General features: G+C 53.0%; 2 protein-coding genes across 2 annotated transcripts; both read right to left on the reverse strand.

Moving 5' to 3' along the window:
* Positions 1–4,978: 4,978 nt before the first annotated feature.
* Positions 4,979–6,136, reverse strand: PG998_000378 (uncharacterized protein; the record flags this gene model as incomplete). The annotated part of the gene is made up of 3 exons (XM_066867196.1): positions 4,979–5,483; positions 5,547–5,606; positions 5,904–6,136. The coding sequence occupies 3 exons, from the start codon at positions 6,134–6,136 to the stop codon at positions 4,979–4,981; spliced, it is 798 nt and encodes a 265-aa protein (XP_066735611.1).
* Positions 6,137–13,694: 7,558 nt separating this feature from the next.
* Positions 13,695–15,243, reverse strand: PG998_000379 (Kelch repeat-containing protein; the record flags this gene model as incomplete). The annotated part of the gene is made up of 3 exons (XM_066867197.1): positions 13,695–14,894; positions 14,917–14,980; positions 15,143–15,243. 3 exons carry the CDS (start codon positions 15,241–15,243, stop codon positions 13,695–13,697), a joined length of 1,365 nt encoding a protein of 454 aa, XP_066735612.1.
* Positions 15,244–15,249: the final 6 nt, after the last annotated feature.

The raw sequence follows: 15,249 nt of genomic DNA on the forward strand, positions 1-15,249 counted from the left end.
ACCGGATGATTGGTGACACAGCACAACACTGCTGTTGCGCTAGGTAAGCAACTGTGTGGTATCGATCTCTAAACATGGTGACTCTACTAGCAGCCGTCTTGATACTGGATCTGATTAGTATATGTTAGGGAGTGGATGGTTAGTCCCTCAGCCATACGATGCGCATGAGGTGATGAGAAGTCACGATCTTTCGTCATATGAATGCGGGTTACAAAGCTGGATTCGGCTGTAGAACGCAGCCGTATACTCCGCCAATGGTATTCATACCAAGATAGGGATTCCGCGCTGGTAGGCCTGGCGGGGGAAAGGCTACAAGAGAAAGATAGTAGCTATAGCCCCAAGACTCAGCCAGCTACTAGCTACCCATCGACCTTTTCGCCTGTAGGAAATCCGACATGTAATGCTGACACTGCTCTGTCATATTGTACCATCTATGAATCTCTCGAGCTCTAGCTCTGTCGGCATGGCAGTCGATTGTTGCTTGGTAAATCACAGGGCGGCGACGTACCCACGAAATACAACCATTTGCGGCTTCAACCAACTTACAGCTCTCATTTGCATTACGACGGCAAGCAGGACGGGGCTAGAAGGGTTAGCAAGTAATATAAAAATGAGAAAACTACCCATCTGGCTGGAAAGTTGCTTACTATTCTGCTGTTCATATGAGAAGAGAGGGAAGTCCCTTGAAGTCCAGCGTTAGGCCATAAGATCGATCTGTATACATAGTAGACATCGTACCCTTATGTACACTGATAAACAAGACTCGTTAGCTAACTGCCCTCTTCTACGCTATTCTTTTCCAACATTCACCCCGAGTGGCTACCTGTATAGCCCTTGTCAACATGTCATCCGACCTTTGGAGTACCTCGACGGTTACTGGCCACTTGCCTTCTCCTGACGCCTCGACCTTCTCCCCTTGTAGGATATCCAAGAAATATAATAATCTTCCTTGGCCTGGGTTACCACTTCCTTAAGATAGCTAGCAACACTATAACTCTCAGTGGGGGGGAACCCCTAATACCTAATGATACCCATGTGTACCACAACCGGCACACAAATATACGAGCGACATGTAATACGAAGTGGGAGTCATGGGAGGCTTTCCGCGAACTTGTACATACCTGGTGGGCCTCATCTTTCAACTAACTCATCAAGGCGCCAGTTGCTAACACGGGCAGGCGCGATGGCATTGTTCGAATATTCGACCTAGATGGGCAGAACTTCAAGGCTGTCTGTCAGGCCAAGTCCCAGGACGAGATCGTCTACAAAGCTCCAGTAAGACCTGAGCCAAAAGGCCACTGTTTAGCCAGGCGACTTTGACCTTGGCGGCACCACGAAGAAGACTGACAAGAGCCAAGCCTGCGGGTACGGTGATACTTTCTCAAAATATCAGAGAATCCAGGACTACTGCACGCGTTACACAGTTTAAAGTGCGAACATGGACCAAATGGTAGACAAGTGACGTCCTTGAGAATTGGAAAAAAAAACCGAGGTATATACTGCAGTCGTCTGCAATGTAGCAGAGCCTGGATTCTTTATTATGGTATCTGAGCAGTCCAATCCCACGCCCGGGTAACTATCCCTCCGCCGCAACATTCAACAACAGCTTCCAAGGGGTAAGCTCTACGGTAAGAATTCCTGTTTGATGGTATCGCACTATAGTACCGAACTATTACTAACCTGTAGCTAAAAGCCTTGGGCGAAGAGGGCGAAAACATAACTGTTATAATGACGAGGGCCGGAGAGCCGTCGTCGGCATCTCTCCCAAAGATGCCCCGAAACCAAGCGCCAAGAAGTAGACGCCCGCAGAAAGCAGTGCTCCGCAGAACCCTATGGAAAAGCGAGCCCGCCGCTCCTGATGCCGAGGGCTCCGCGCGGATCATAGGCGAGCAGAGACAAGTATCCCGTGAAGAACCGCACAGGAGAACCCACTTGTACTTGGAGAACTCGGAAGTTCCATGCACAGCACAAAAAAGGGGCTCTGTAGGACTAGATCAGCCTCAAGGAATAGGATGTTCTGGCTATGCAATCCCCATACAGTAAGGGAAAGCCGCATTTTATAAACACGTGGTTACCCATTCGCATAGAGCAAACTCGCCTGCCTTTTCAACCCCCTGAGTAGGGGTTGAGGTTTTATTTTGCGAGTGCAGGCCCATCACCATCTGATTCCAGATACGAGGCAATGTAGACATTACCAAGACACACGAGCCCCAACGCCACGCGGCCGTCTGGAGGTTCGAAAGCGTTGGGAACGCTCGCCATCGTACTACTATGGCTGGCTGACACCCGATCACGATCCCTCTCACGATGCTCACCGCCCCGAAGGACATCAACGGCCGCCCCTTTCCCACGTATACACACACATACCCACGTACGCCAGCAGCGGTGAACGACGAAGAAAACTTTCTGTTTGGCAAACAAATAGACTTTCTCATGTAGGAAGAGGGAAAACTCTTCGGCGCGGTATCGTATCGAACGTCCACGTTGACAGGAGATCCGCTTCGCACCTGGGGCCCGTATCCACGTTAGAAGGGTGGTGGAAGAAAAAGACCAAACGGCAGCTGCTCCGACTTGACCGCGCGCCCCGGTGGGCTGGGCTGGGCTTTGCTTGACTGCCGCGTAACTGCAGATACATCATGTATGTGCATGTATGTATGGGGCTTCCGCCGGTGGAGAAGACATCAATAAGCCGTCGTGTGTAGATTGCGTTACGGTGCTGAAACTGAACTGACTGACATGGGAAAGGGACATTACCGTACCCAGCCACCAAAACCGGCAGATGACCGTTTTTCTTCTTCTTCCGCTCTCACTAAGCACCATCCTTTCGGCATGTCAGCTGCTAGCGTCAACGTCTTGTTTGCCTTTCTTTCTGGGTTTGTTTCTCGCGATATAACGCCCGCCAAATGACGAGCACACCAAAGCAAGGAAGGAGCAAAGCCAGATGGAAGACATGAAAATCGCATCTACCGATGTTAGTGCGGAATAGTCTAGTCTCTCGTCATCGCCCAACAGTCTGTCTCATCGTTGGATTGGGCTGCGGTGAAAGCGACACTACTTTGCGAGGTTAGTATGCCTCACTTTTCTTAAACCTGAAAAAAAAACATGTCGTCCGCCCGGCCGGTGCTTACACTTACACTTACTTACACCTACTTAGATGCTACGCAGATCACACGCAGCTAAGCCACTTAGCACCGAGTCCAGCCCAGTCGGCGGCGGTAGCTTCCCCAAATCGCAGATCGTTCGGATAAAAAGCCCGTAGTGTGTCTTCAATTGGCTTTCCTTCTTGCCTCCTGCGCCATCATCGCCTCGTAGTTGTACATATGCATATGCAACTTTTCTTTCTTCTTCTACGGTACTTTTCCTCTCTTTTGTACATGGCAGTGTGATCGGAGAAGCGTCCGGCGCCGGAGGCGGTTGTGGAGCACAAGATAGATTGACCGGCGCAAATATACTTGCATGCATATAGTGATCAACACACATGTAGATATCTCTGGTTGTGTCTGCATATCTATATTGCCTCTGTTAACTGATAGCTGTGCATTCTAGAACGGCCTACAAGATCCCGAGTCCAGAGTGTGTGGTAGAACAGACGAATGGTGAGCATCGGATCAGGTCCCTTTCCGACCTTGCAAGTCTACTGGCCAAGACTGCATGAATGTCACCTCCATAACTGCGTGGGATGGGCATGCATACGGTGGTCCCTACATGCCATGCCATTGCATGTCAGGTTAAGATAAGGGGAATTCAATCCCCGGAGTCCAGCCCCAAGTTCAGCGTAGACTTATCTTTTCGGAACCAAGAGCTCGGAATCCAAGAAAGGAAGGCGTGCGACGGCGCTCTTCGCCTGGAGAGAGGTAGAGAGTAGTAACAGAAAACCCAAAATGAAAATATGATGCAACATGAGAGCACAATGACGATGTATCATAGGTCGCAGAGAAATTGGGGGTATTCCATTGGCTCCTGGCACATCGGCCATGCCTCTATTTGCTAAGTAGATGCTTGCCTCCTCTATCCGCGCAATGCAATAATAAAAAATAATACTAAATAGTAATATAGACTTGGCACCTAGTCCAATCATAACTTTTCCCATTCCCTGTGCGCAGCTCCTTCTGTGAAGCTATTGCGGTGCCCATGTCCATTAAAGCAATAAACTCCCTCAACACGATTTGTTGATGCTAAAATGGTATTTGGTATGGTAGTCCTGATCCGGAAATGCCGAGCAGAAGATACGGTACACCCCCCATAACAAGACACGACATCATGTAATTTGCCTACATGTGACATGAGAGGGGGAACAAATAGAAGAAATTCATAACCGAGACAAAATAAAACAAAGGAACGCCCAGAATGCATACACCCGCTGGCTTTTTGATACGAAACTCCGGAAACCCCCTTCCAAAAATCAGGAAGGTTGAGGTTGTGTGTGTGTGTGTGTGTGTGTGTGTGTGTGTGTGTGTGTTGAAAAGGGTACGTGGAGTGAAGAAAGGTGGTGTGAGGAGAGCAGAAAGGTACAATGTCGTTTCCCGTTACCCCGCAAGACGGCAACTCGGTAGGCTCGGCAAGGAGCACCGAGCCCTGGCCAGAGGCGAGCGCGCATCCGGGCTTGGACAGTTTGGGCAATATGGCATTAAATCGCCTGCTTATTTAACCAAACTTTCGTCATGCCCCGGAAATGACGAAGTGTCCCCTCAGCTGGCATCAGGGTTTCCCAGTGTCCGAGAGCGTGGGGAGAACGTGGGGAAAGCCTTGGCTAGCATCCCGTGTCTGGGGGTTTCGAGGGGTAAACTCTCAAATACCCCTGCCAACCTGTGTCCCAAATGTCCTTCCCTCTTGGACCAGACTGGGTAGATAATAACGTAATTTGGGCAGCTGACTTTGTTCGCCAAGACATTGCCCGAAGTCATATAGCAAACATGGATAAGCCCTAGCTTGGCGTGCGGGCACGAGTGAGGGTTTGGGGCTGCTGTGCTGATGACACTCAGCGCCCAACCATAGGGGCAACTAGCTCAATGCTCTTTGGTCGTCCTTTGGTCCCAGGTTGCCTCGAAGGCAACGGCCGGTCCGAGCCAACGGCCCCGGAGCCATGTCCATACCCGTAGCCCGATGCACCGTAACCACCATCGTATGTTGAAGAATAGAAGTTGGTGGGCTTTGAGTACGAAGTGCTCGGGCTAACAGCCGCGCTTCGGGTGAAAGGCCACATGCTTGCACTGGCTGTCGTTGGCGAAGGCGGACTCGGCGGTCGGGTCGTAAGAGACCGTAAAGCTGATATGGCAGTCGTATACTGCGTGCTGGTAGGTGTCGTAGGTGGCGAGAAGTAGGTCGAGCTAGGGCGCGATGGCGAGGCTCGCGGAATGATGTCTCGCGGCTCCGGGTTCCCGGCCGCGTAAAACGGCAGGTTTCCTACTCCAAGGATATCTTGAGTCCTTGGGATCGGGTATGCCGAAGGGTTTGGACTTGAGCCTTGGTCATACTTTCGGCACCTGGTTTCTAATGTCAGCTTGCTTGCCCCATTTCCTGTTATCACTCATCGTGGCGGCGCTTACGCTTCAGAGCAGTAGACGTATCTCTCGTCTTGAGGAATGAATTGTTTTTCACAAGTCATGCTAGATTGGTATCTCATGTCAGCTTTCATACACATACGCTGAACGAGGGTGTGATGCAGGAACATTGATGTAAGCGATCTCGTTGGACTGAGAGCCCTGATGCACGTTACACTGGCGTCCACTAGGTCCAAGGTGGCTTGCCTTGGGGCGTCATGTGATGACGCAGGTCACCCAAGAGGGAAACACGCCCCCAAGCCACGCTGTGGGGTGGCAGGGAAAAGGAAGTATGCCTGGGGAAGCAAAACACAAATCATGAAGCAAGCACGGTGAAGCCCACGTCATGGGATTTGCACTTACCAGAACTGAGGGAAGCTCTCGCGTTCCTCTTCCCACCATCGCTCTTCCTCCAATTCCTTTTCACGGCTCCGCTGGGTCTTGCCCAGCTTCTGCAACGTTTGCGGGGTTGATTTGCGAGAAAGAGTCTGCGGCCTCCTGGGTCGGGATAAGTCCGAGACGGTGACGGCCTTGCGGACGTCGCTCATGGAAGTGTTGGTCGAGCCATGACCAGACTTCCGGCGTGTATGATGCATTGTGATTTGGCGGTAGGAGAAAAGCCCCTGAGCCAGTAGATGGTTAGGTTCGAAAGAAAGGGTCCCTCCAACTCTGCAAGGGATGGAGGGGACTTGGAGCGGGGAATCCAGCAGAATATATGTCCTGAGTGCAATGCGACTTCAGCGTGGCAAAGTCTGCAATGCAAGTAGAAGTAGGCAGCAAGTTGTCTTGCCTTGTAAAGTGGATATAGCAGGTGGTGAAGAGGGAGACCAGCCGGATTATATCTCGAAAAGGGAGATAAAAGCAGTTCCGCAATTCAGGGTTTCGTCCCGATAGAGCTAATCAGGAACAGCAAACAAGGGCAACGGATTTGTCGCGTACTAGGGTGCAATATGCCGTCTTGATGACGAGATTGACAATTGCCGGGCTGTTGTGGTGCCTGGAGTTGGACCGATTACAGTTACAGTGGGTTGCTGGCTGACTGTGGTGGTTCTGTTTTAAACTTTTGGCGATTTGCTCCCGTCTTTGAGCCTCTTCCAGTGGTACAACGTAGATGCTCCCGGCGCACTGGCGAATGTGGAGATGGGGCTTTGTTCGTTTCTAACTCTGTCGCTCTTTTGCGCTTGTCAGTCGTCATGAGAATTATGTATGTATGTGTGGAAGTATGCACTTCAGTACAGGCAGCGAGGGGCGGTAGCGGCGTTGTGTTTGCGACAGACGGAATAAGAAAAGACCAATTCAACGAGTGTAAGGGTGCAAGGGCAATAGGTGCAAGTATTAGTTGGGAGAGGGGCGAGCTAAGTGCATGTCGTGATTCCAACCAAGGGCAAGGGAGAGAGGGAGAGGAGGAAGGAAGAAATGAGATAGCGGAAGCCGGAGGCAAATACAAATAGAATAAAAATGCCAATGCCGTACGTACCCTCTGGGCTGATGTGATGTGAGTTGAGTTGAGTGAGTGAATCCCCGACGGGTTGCTGGTCTGGTCTGGGTTGATTCTGGTCTGGTGGCCCTCCCATTCAACGAGAGAGTGACTCCTGCGCCAGAAAAAGGGACTCTGTGACGAGTCCGAAAGCGGCCGTCCAAGGAGAAATCGGCCAATAGTAGCCGTTAGCTCGGACCGTTGTTCAAACCACCACACCGTTGTTGCGAGCGAGTGACTGAGCGTGGTGTGTGAGCGAGTGAGGGTGTGTATCAATGTATACACGCTAGGTAGCGCCCTTGTTTTGTCCTCTTTTTCCCTATCCGACGGAACTTGATTGGGAGACCTTGGCAAGATAAGATATGCAGTTGCAGCAGCGAGAGTATGAGAAAGAAAGAGTTGTCCTGCGGCGTAGATTTGGGAATCCAATTAACCCAGGTAGGTTCTTCTTTGTCCGGTAGCCTTGACTCGGTAAAGGGAGGTTTTTTTTTGATGTCCTATGTCAATCCAATCCAATGGTGGGCAATCCAGGCGGAACGGGCAGCTTAGTCAAAATCCGGTCTTGGTGCCAATAACGCAATCCAGAGTGGGAATGACGGATCGTCTAATATCCAGGTCGGTCCAGCGAGGTTGTCGTGCGACGGATTGCTTTTTACGAAATCTCAAACCAGGAGAGAGAGGCGTCTTGCGAGAACCTTGAGAGACAAATAGGTAAGATTGGAGAAAAAGAAGGCAGGAGTTGATGAAGTCTTGAAGCTCTTGGAGGAGAAGTAAGTAGGCAATGCCAAGGGGAAGTCGGGTGCAGATGGTGGCCATTAATTATGTTGACTTCCCCCCCCCGGTCCATTACCCGACTGACTGACTGCATATATAGGGATTATATTGAGCTACCGGCGAGTTCCCAGGACTGCACGGGAGACTGGAGAAGAGGAGTCCATGACATGACCCCAACCCAAGTACTTTCGTTAGCCAGACTAACAAACGTTCCTAGCACGCAGGAGGTCGAAGGTAACGGGCTACTACTATGCAGGACTTAATTGGCAGCACCACCGCTATCAATGCATCGTGCAGCGCAGTGCAGGCCCTGGGCTGGGTTGCGTTGCGTGGGATGGGGGGGCCAGCAGCAGCCGGGCAGCGGGATGGGGGGCCATCGTCATGTACCCTTGCATGTACAGCAGCTCCTCTCCAGTCCTTCTTCCCTACATATGTACATACTTGCACCCGACCCGATGATTCAGCATCATCACGATGGGGTCGATGGTCGGAACGGTATGGGACGCGTACGTATGGAATGTGTCAAATGCACGCCTTTTCTCCTTCATACCCTCCTACATACCTGCCATACTCTTCCTTGCCCCGAGCGAGAGAACCAGACGGGCATAAAACAAGTCAAGCCGCAAAGGTACAAGTGGAGCGGCGGTGTTTGGGCCGTGGGTGTGCGGGTGGTTCGCCAACCCCTGCAACACCCATGAGAATCCATGAGACCTTCACTGAGCTGGTCGCGGGGATGTCAGGATGTGTGTTCCTTGGCCCCTCCTCTGCTTGGTGGCCCAAAGAAAGTCAGGAGTTGGATGGGATTGAAATAGAGGCCAGGGAGTTATGTATGAATCCTGCTTTTATTCAATTTGTACACTCACAACCGTCCCACTGTGGTTGGTAATTTCCCGACGAAACCAGATCCAACAGATACCCGTGCCAGATGGAGGAGCAATGGAATATGACAGGACTTCTAGAAATCACCAATTTCGCAGACGGAGGGCGCGGCCTGTCTGCCCGCTTGCACGTTAGTAGGCTGGCCGGCGCTTCGCTGCTTCAATGAGGTAATGACCCGAATCCGTGTATATTTAGACCCGAGAGATCATGACCATGTCAAATCAAGTACACAATGTAGGTTTGCCAGCCTATCAGCAATTGATATCTAGCAGAGGCTGATACTGCCAGGCAGCTGAGCCTCCAGTTTCGGCCAATTGCCTCTCTGTCTCGGGGCTAGTGCTGAGGGCCTTTGGCTCACACGCAGACTTTTCTCTCTCTGTTATCTATGTATCGGTAAACGAGGGTATCCCTTTGGATATCTAACCTAACCCATTGCACGATACTACCTACCTGTGAATATTTAGCTCGGATAGATATCCCATCGCATACCAGCCATGCCTACACGGCGCGCAAAGTTAACTTAGGATAACCATGCCACGCTCGAACCCAGTTCCGAAACGAGCTCTCTCACCCTATCCACCCTACGAGGCACGTTTCCTGAGGTTAGGCCTTGGATTGGTGATGACAGGTTCATTTAAAAATGCCTTCGCGAGGCGGACTCATCAGTCTGGCCTCGTCGGCGGACCCACGACCTGAAGAGTTTTCTCTTCTGCTCTCTAGGTCTGACTCTCCTGTCTGACACTCTCTCGAGAATGGGCCTCTCTCAGCCCTGACCGATCCTTGAGCCCGCCATACGGGTTGGCTCCTTGGCTTGGCGAGTTCCACCTCCCACTCGCTGACGATCAAGGCCTTTTTCCCGCCCAAAAGGCGTAACCACAGTCTGCGACAAAAGTACACTCACAAAGGCGCTTGCCAAGCGGAGTGGAGCGTTACCAGACCCGTCACCCCCTTTGCCCGTCCCAAATACCAATGGCTAGTGACTGTTCACTTCTTCACCGTCTTGTAGGGGAGCGAGGAGTGGAAGAGAAAAAAACCAGGCCGTCCAGTATCGATCCGATAGGCCCGCTTCCAAGTCCTGTCATCACGGCCTTGCCGCACCGATGAAAAGGTCGAATTACTTGCTTCCTTGATTGAGCAAACCCAAATTTTCTTCTGGTTCATCAATCAATCAGTGCAGGGCTGCGCTGGATGGAGCACGGAACCGGTTCATTTGGTGTTTAATGTTGCGGGGAACCGTACAGCGCAGCATGGTAGACATGTTCAACCGCCTTAATGGGCTGTAGTGCCTAGACTCTAGACCTGTGTTCATGCGCAGAACCGATATCCATTGTCGCTCGAGTCCCGACTCCAGAAGAAACGCTCTCGGTGCTTGACAGCTCGATCGGCGACTGGATTCGCCCCCTTCCGAAACTTCTAACTCGATTGGGCCTCATAACACACACAACATCCTTGGAGGCTCTGCAGTAGTGTACGGATTTCCTAGGTCGTGCTGTGTTACTACTACGCTGTCTTCGGTATATTCGTCCTCTATTCGCATTTGAACCCGGACAGCGCCAACAAGCATTTTACCCCTCTTGTAATTTCGTGGCCTGGCTTAACCGCCGACCCCCGTTTCTAGACCGTCTATTGTATTCGAGGACGTCAAGGGTCTGGCGAGAAAAGGAGTGTTTTGTAATATGACTTGTTCGGCCCAGCCCATTCTTCCCCGGGCGGGCAGATTTATTGGCTGGTTACATTAGGCCGAGACCGTCGGACAGAACACCGTTGAAAACCTGTCGGTCAGCGTCCGTTGGCTAACACCGTTACGTCCGAGGTTTGACGATATATAGATGGCAGAAAAAATCTTCATCCTGTCTCGTATTTCGTTCTTTACCTGTGCTGCGTGCTCGTGCAGGAGCTCGTGCAACGGCTCGCTGGTTGACTGGCCAGCTTCTCGTGTATGTACTCCTTTATCCTCTCAGTGTCCCACGTGCATGGTTGCATAGGCTGGAAGATCTTGCGACGGTAAAAAACTGTACCTTGGGTGATGGATCCCCATGGGCTGTTCCGGATGACCAGCCGGTTCCTGACGATGGAGTCAAAGTGGCACCCGAAACGGGTCAATGATCCAGAATCCAATTGCACCTTCGTTCTTAATTCTTCAGACAACATACGGTTTTCATGCGAAGCAGGGGAACTAATCCTATCGAATCGCGGAAGAAAACTGAGGAAAGAGAGAGAAATCTCTGTCACCGACACTCGACGTAGTACATGGTCAATAAGCAGACAGATGTTGACGATGTACTGCAGCGCAAGTAGGTGACTGACTTGGCGGCGCAGATTACGACATTGCGACATTGCGACATTGCGACATCGACAACTGCGATATTCGGAAACCATCGGCCCTCGATATCTCTGACCTGTGGGGCAACGAAGCGCCGATGTTGGCATGTATAGTAGTAGTATAGGCAGCATATTCGCGCGTGTTCGCAAGTAAGGCAAGGCAGGTTCGTCCACCCTTCTTTGTGTGTGCGCAAGATAAGAAAGGATGCTCTCTACACCCATGTGCCTACCGGAATGAGTACCCACCCTCCCACACACACACACACCGCGACGTTGACGACGCCCTCCGTTTCCTTCGTGCCGCCGCTCACCAATCTATTAGGCAAGTGACCAACTCCAACACGAGCCGACCGTCATGGAAATATCTTGTAGGCGAGTGTACCGTAGGTCCCCCGGACCCCTCTCAGCCTCTCTTCCGTCTGCAGGAACGTGATAGTCCCGAAGTCCTTGCGAGTCATGGACCGGATGCTTATCACCCTCCACCAGACCCTGTTTATGTACCACGCCAATCAGCACGGCGCATCCAGTCGCGACGCAGCTTTGTCCATCAGGGTGCCGCGGCTAAGGTCAGGCATTTCCAAAATCAGACACTGGGGGATCGCCGTTGGTGTGGTGTGGGAGGTCTTGGAGTCGCGATAAACCCCGGGAACAGGGTTCTGCTCGGCCGCAGCCTTGATTGACGTGACATGTATTACCTAAACTGATCCAGTGTGGCCCTTGATTGGAACCAGCTGACGGCGGTTGTGATGGTCTTGTTGGTTTTGTTTGCCAGCCACTATTGTCCTTGGGCGGTGGCTGTGACACAACACGACCTAGACGACCTCCCTCTCTCCCTTTGCGTGTGCTTGAGCTTGAGACAACAACGGCATAAACTCCGCACACCATCTTTGTCGCGCGCAGAGCGGCACATGACTTCGTTTTCTGGCTGCCGCCACCTGCACCTGCACCAAATGCCGTGTGGTTTCATGATGGATCGAAATCCCGAGATCGGGCCATCATGCGAGTCCACCACCATGCACGAGCCCGGCATCAGTTTTCTGTGCCTGAGACCCCGACGTCTCTCATCCTGGTTGTTGCTTGTTTGGTTCGCATGAAACAATTGTCAGCACCAATGAATAACCTCCCCAGATCGCACGAATCAAACGCCCCGGCTGACAGGCTACAGCCTGCTTCGAAACAAGCCGCCACAGACAGCTCACACTTCTGCAGGTCCCGCCGGCTGCAAAGACTGGAATTAGGCCGAGAAATGATCTCATATGTGTGTGTGTGTGTGTGTACCTATATGTGCATGTGTACATGTGTGAGAACCAACACTCGATGTCTCGAACACGGCTGCAGTTATGCGGCTGTATGCAAACAATGCTGCGTCACACAGCACAGTAGCTGCAGCCACACGCATGTGCTAACCGTCTGGGCGTAACGCGCATTACAACCTTGTTGTCCTCTCAGCCCAGAGATGTCGTCACTACGTACGAGATGCTCACCGTGACAGAGACCCCTACACTGCCCGTGGCCTGGACATGACCATCAGATCTGGTGCTATGACACTCCAGGATCTGACGATTCGCTATGCACTGAAGCGCTCCAGCCAGCAAGGTAGCACCCATCGCCCAACTGCCGGCCGTCCAGCAATGGAGGGTGGGACAGTAGGTGGGAGGCAGGCAGGCGTCCCGGAGGGTACCGAGAGCGCATTATTGAGTAATAGCCGGTGTCATTACGTACAGGAAACCCTCCGACAGTCGCCGGATCTCGCGGCCCCGTCCCGGATGCCAACGGTTTCCCCGGTGTTTTCCTCCATCTTTTAAGGCTTGAAAACATAGACTTGGAAAGGATGGAGACACACGGCAACGCTCGTCCTGTTGGGACTGAGAGCAAAATGACTCGAAACTCCAATTGTCCGCGTTTCGATCGCTCATCCATGAAACATAGAATTTGCACGGAGCTACTCTATATTACGACATTGCTGTAGGGATGAACCCTCGCGTCCGACTTACCCACCCCATTTGTCCGAAAACACTCCCTTTTACCCCGGTTATTACTTCCCTCGACCCCAATTACGTCCCTTTTCTCTTTTGAGGGGCCCGTTAGACCTCCTCGTGGAGAATTGTGCTTCAATTCATGCCATCGTATGACGATCGGGCGAGAACCGAAGATCGAGACAGCTCGGAGAATTTGTTGGGCTTTCCCCAGTTCTGCCCAGGCACCAGGGCCTAGACCACGACGATGGTTCGCTCTAAAACATCGTCCGGAACAGCAGAAAAGTGAGGCAGGCAAAGAAGAGGGTCGTACAAATAGTGATATCATCAATATATAATATACATACATTCTAAGGAAGATCGTAATGCGCGATCGAGGCCCGTATTATGTCACCACGACCCGGACGCGCGTCCTTCCCGGGGCCGGGCTCTGGGGCGATGCAAGTCGGCATTGATGCCACAGGCCAGGCCAGGCACCAAGCGCGCCAGACGGTGGGAAATCCAGGCTGCTAGGCAGGGAACGGGACGCAAGGACGGGCTGCGATCACGAAAACCAAAGATGGTCAAAGAAACAGAGGGGAAACGTCTCCACCAGTCCGGGACCCGGGGTCGGTAGTCACCCCGCCAGAACCAAGGCGGCCGTTCTTCGGCATAGCGTGGCTGTGTTCATCAAGAATGCGGCCGCGCTGGGGGACGCGTCATCGTTTCCCTGCGTGCCCTCGCCCTCTACTTGTGGTAATACGTCTGGTGTCGCGGACCCTCTCCATCCGTCTCGGCCATGCTGCTCCCGCCGTCGCCGACTTGTACACGTGGCTGCTCTCGGTTCCGGAGCGGACCCGATGGAGTATTGCTTGCAGCTGTCTGCGGCGTCGCTGCAGCTGCCGTTGTAATGGAGTCTTCTTGCTGCTGCTGCTGCTGCTGCTGCTGGTTCTCGACAACGGGATTCGAGTTCAGTGGCCCGTAGCTGTGTTCGCTGCCGGCTTCGAACCAGGAGTTGGGAAAGGACTGGCTGTCATCGTTGCTGTGCGGGTGCTGGCTCTCGCGCTGCGGCACCGTCTCCGTCGTGGGCGTAGTCGCGAGCGGACTGATAGTGTAGAACGCCGTGGGAGCAGCAGTGCCCGCCGTTTCGGCCATCGTCACCGGTGAGCCTCCCCTGGACCACGAATACGTCGTTGTCGGTGGTGAGCTCAACGCTGTCGTTGTTGTTGTTGTTGTCTCGTCGCGATCCATGTACTTTGGGGGTATCGGCATCATCATGGCCGCGGCCGGCGTGGACAAGGAGAAGTGCGGCGTCCCGTACTGGCGTCGGTCGTGGAGCTCGTGCATGCCATCGCTGCCGGCCAGCTCGACCGGGGCCCGCAGCGCACGGTTCGAGGGTGCCGGTGCCAGTGCCGGTGCTGGCGGGTAGTAGTATGACATAGGATATTGCGGAGTGCCTGGCGGGCTCTGCGCTGGCCAATGCGACACCGGTGACCCGAACGCCCCGGGGCTCGGCGCAAACGTATACCCGGAGATGCGCCCTGCAGCTTGAGCCGACGGAACAGTGCCGGCGTTGTTATTGCGATGGTAGGGGATGTTGCTGTTGTCGATGGTAGCAGAAGCTCTGGCAGACCCGGCTGTCGTTCGGTCCCGTCGATGTTTCCGTCGCCGCCGGACGACATCAAGGCAGCAGCAACCCACAATGAGAGCCAGGAGGCCCGCAACGCCGCAGCCAACCCCGATACCGATTGTGGCGTTCCTGGACAAGCCGCCACCACCGCCGCCCTGGTGAGGGCTCCCGGTGCTATTGGGGCCGCCGACTTCACGCGTGGGAGTGCGCGCCGGGGCAGAGTAGCGTCGCGTCATCAGGGTCTTGATGTCGGGCTCCTCGAAGCCGTGGCTCGGTGCGGTTTTGGTGGCGCCGCCTTTGGGCCCCTCCGCCGATGGCTTCGATAATCAACTGCGGTACGACGTAGCTCGTGATGTTCTTGCGGTATACTTTCCAACTATTCACGTAGTTCGACTTTAGTATACTGTAGTATCAATAGTCATCTTGCAGGGAATATATGTCTCTTCCGCTTTGGAAATGCCTAAGTCATCTCTACGGCTACAAGCATATTGTACTGCCCCAACCAGGGAACTTATATCAAACACTGCGAATCGATATACCAAGAAGAGTTGGCGGGAAGACTTACGGACTTTTCCCTGGATTCTGCTCGCCCATGTCGAGCCCATGAGTCCCGTATTGGCCCTCGGCGTCACACGTGGTCGGGTCCAACGGGTAGGAGCCGCCCATGATCAG

This window comes from Apiospora kogelbergensis (assembly GCF_038363985.1).
Source record: "Apiospora kogelbergensis strain CBS 113332 chromosome Unknown utg000001l_segment0_segment0, whole genome shotgun sequence".
NCBI classification, from domain to species: domain Eukaryota; kingdom Fungi; phylum Ascomycota; class Sordariomycetes; order Amphisphaeriales; family Apiosporaceae; genus Apiospora; species Apiospora kogelbergensis.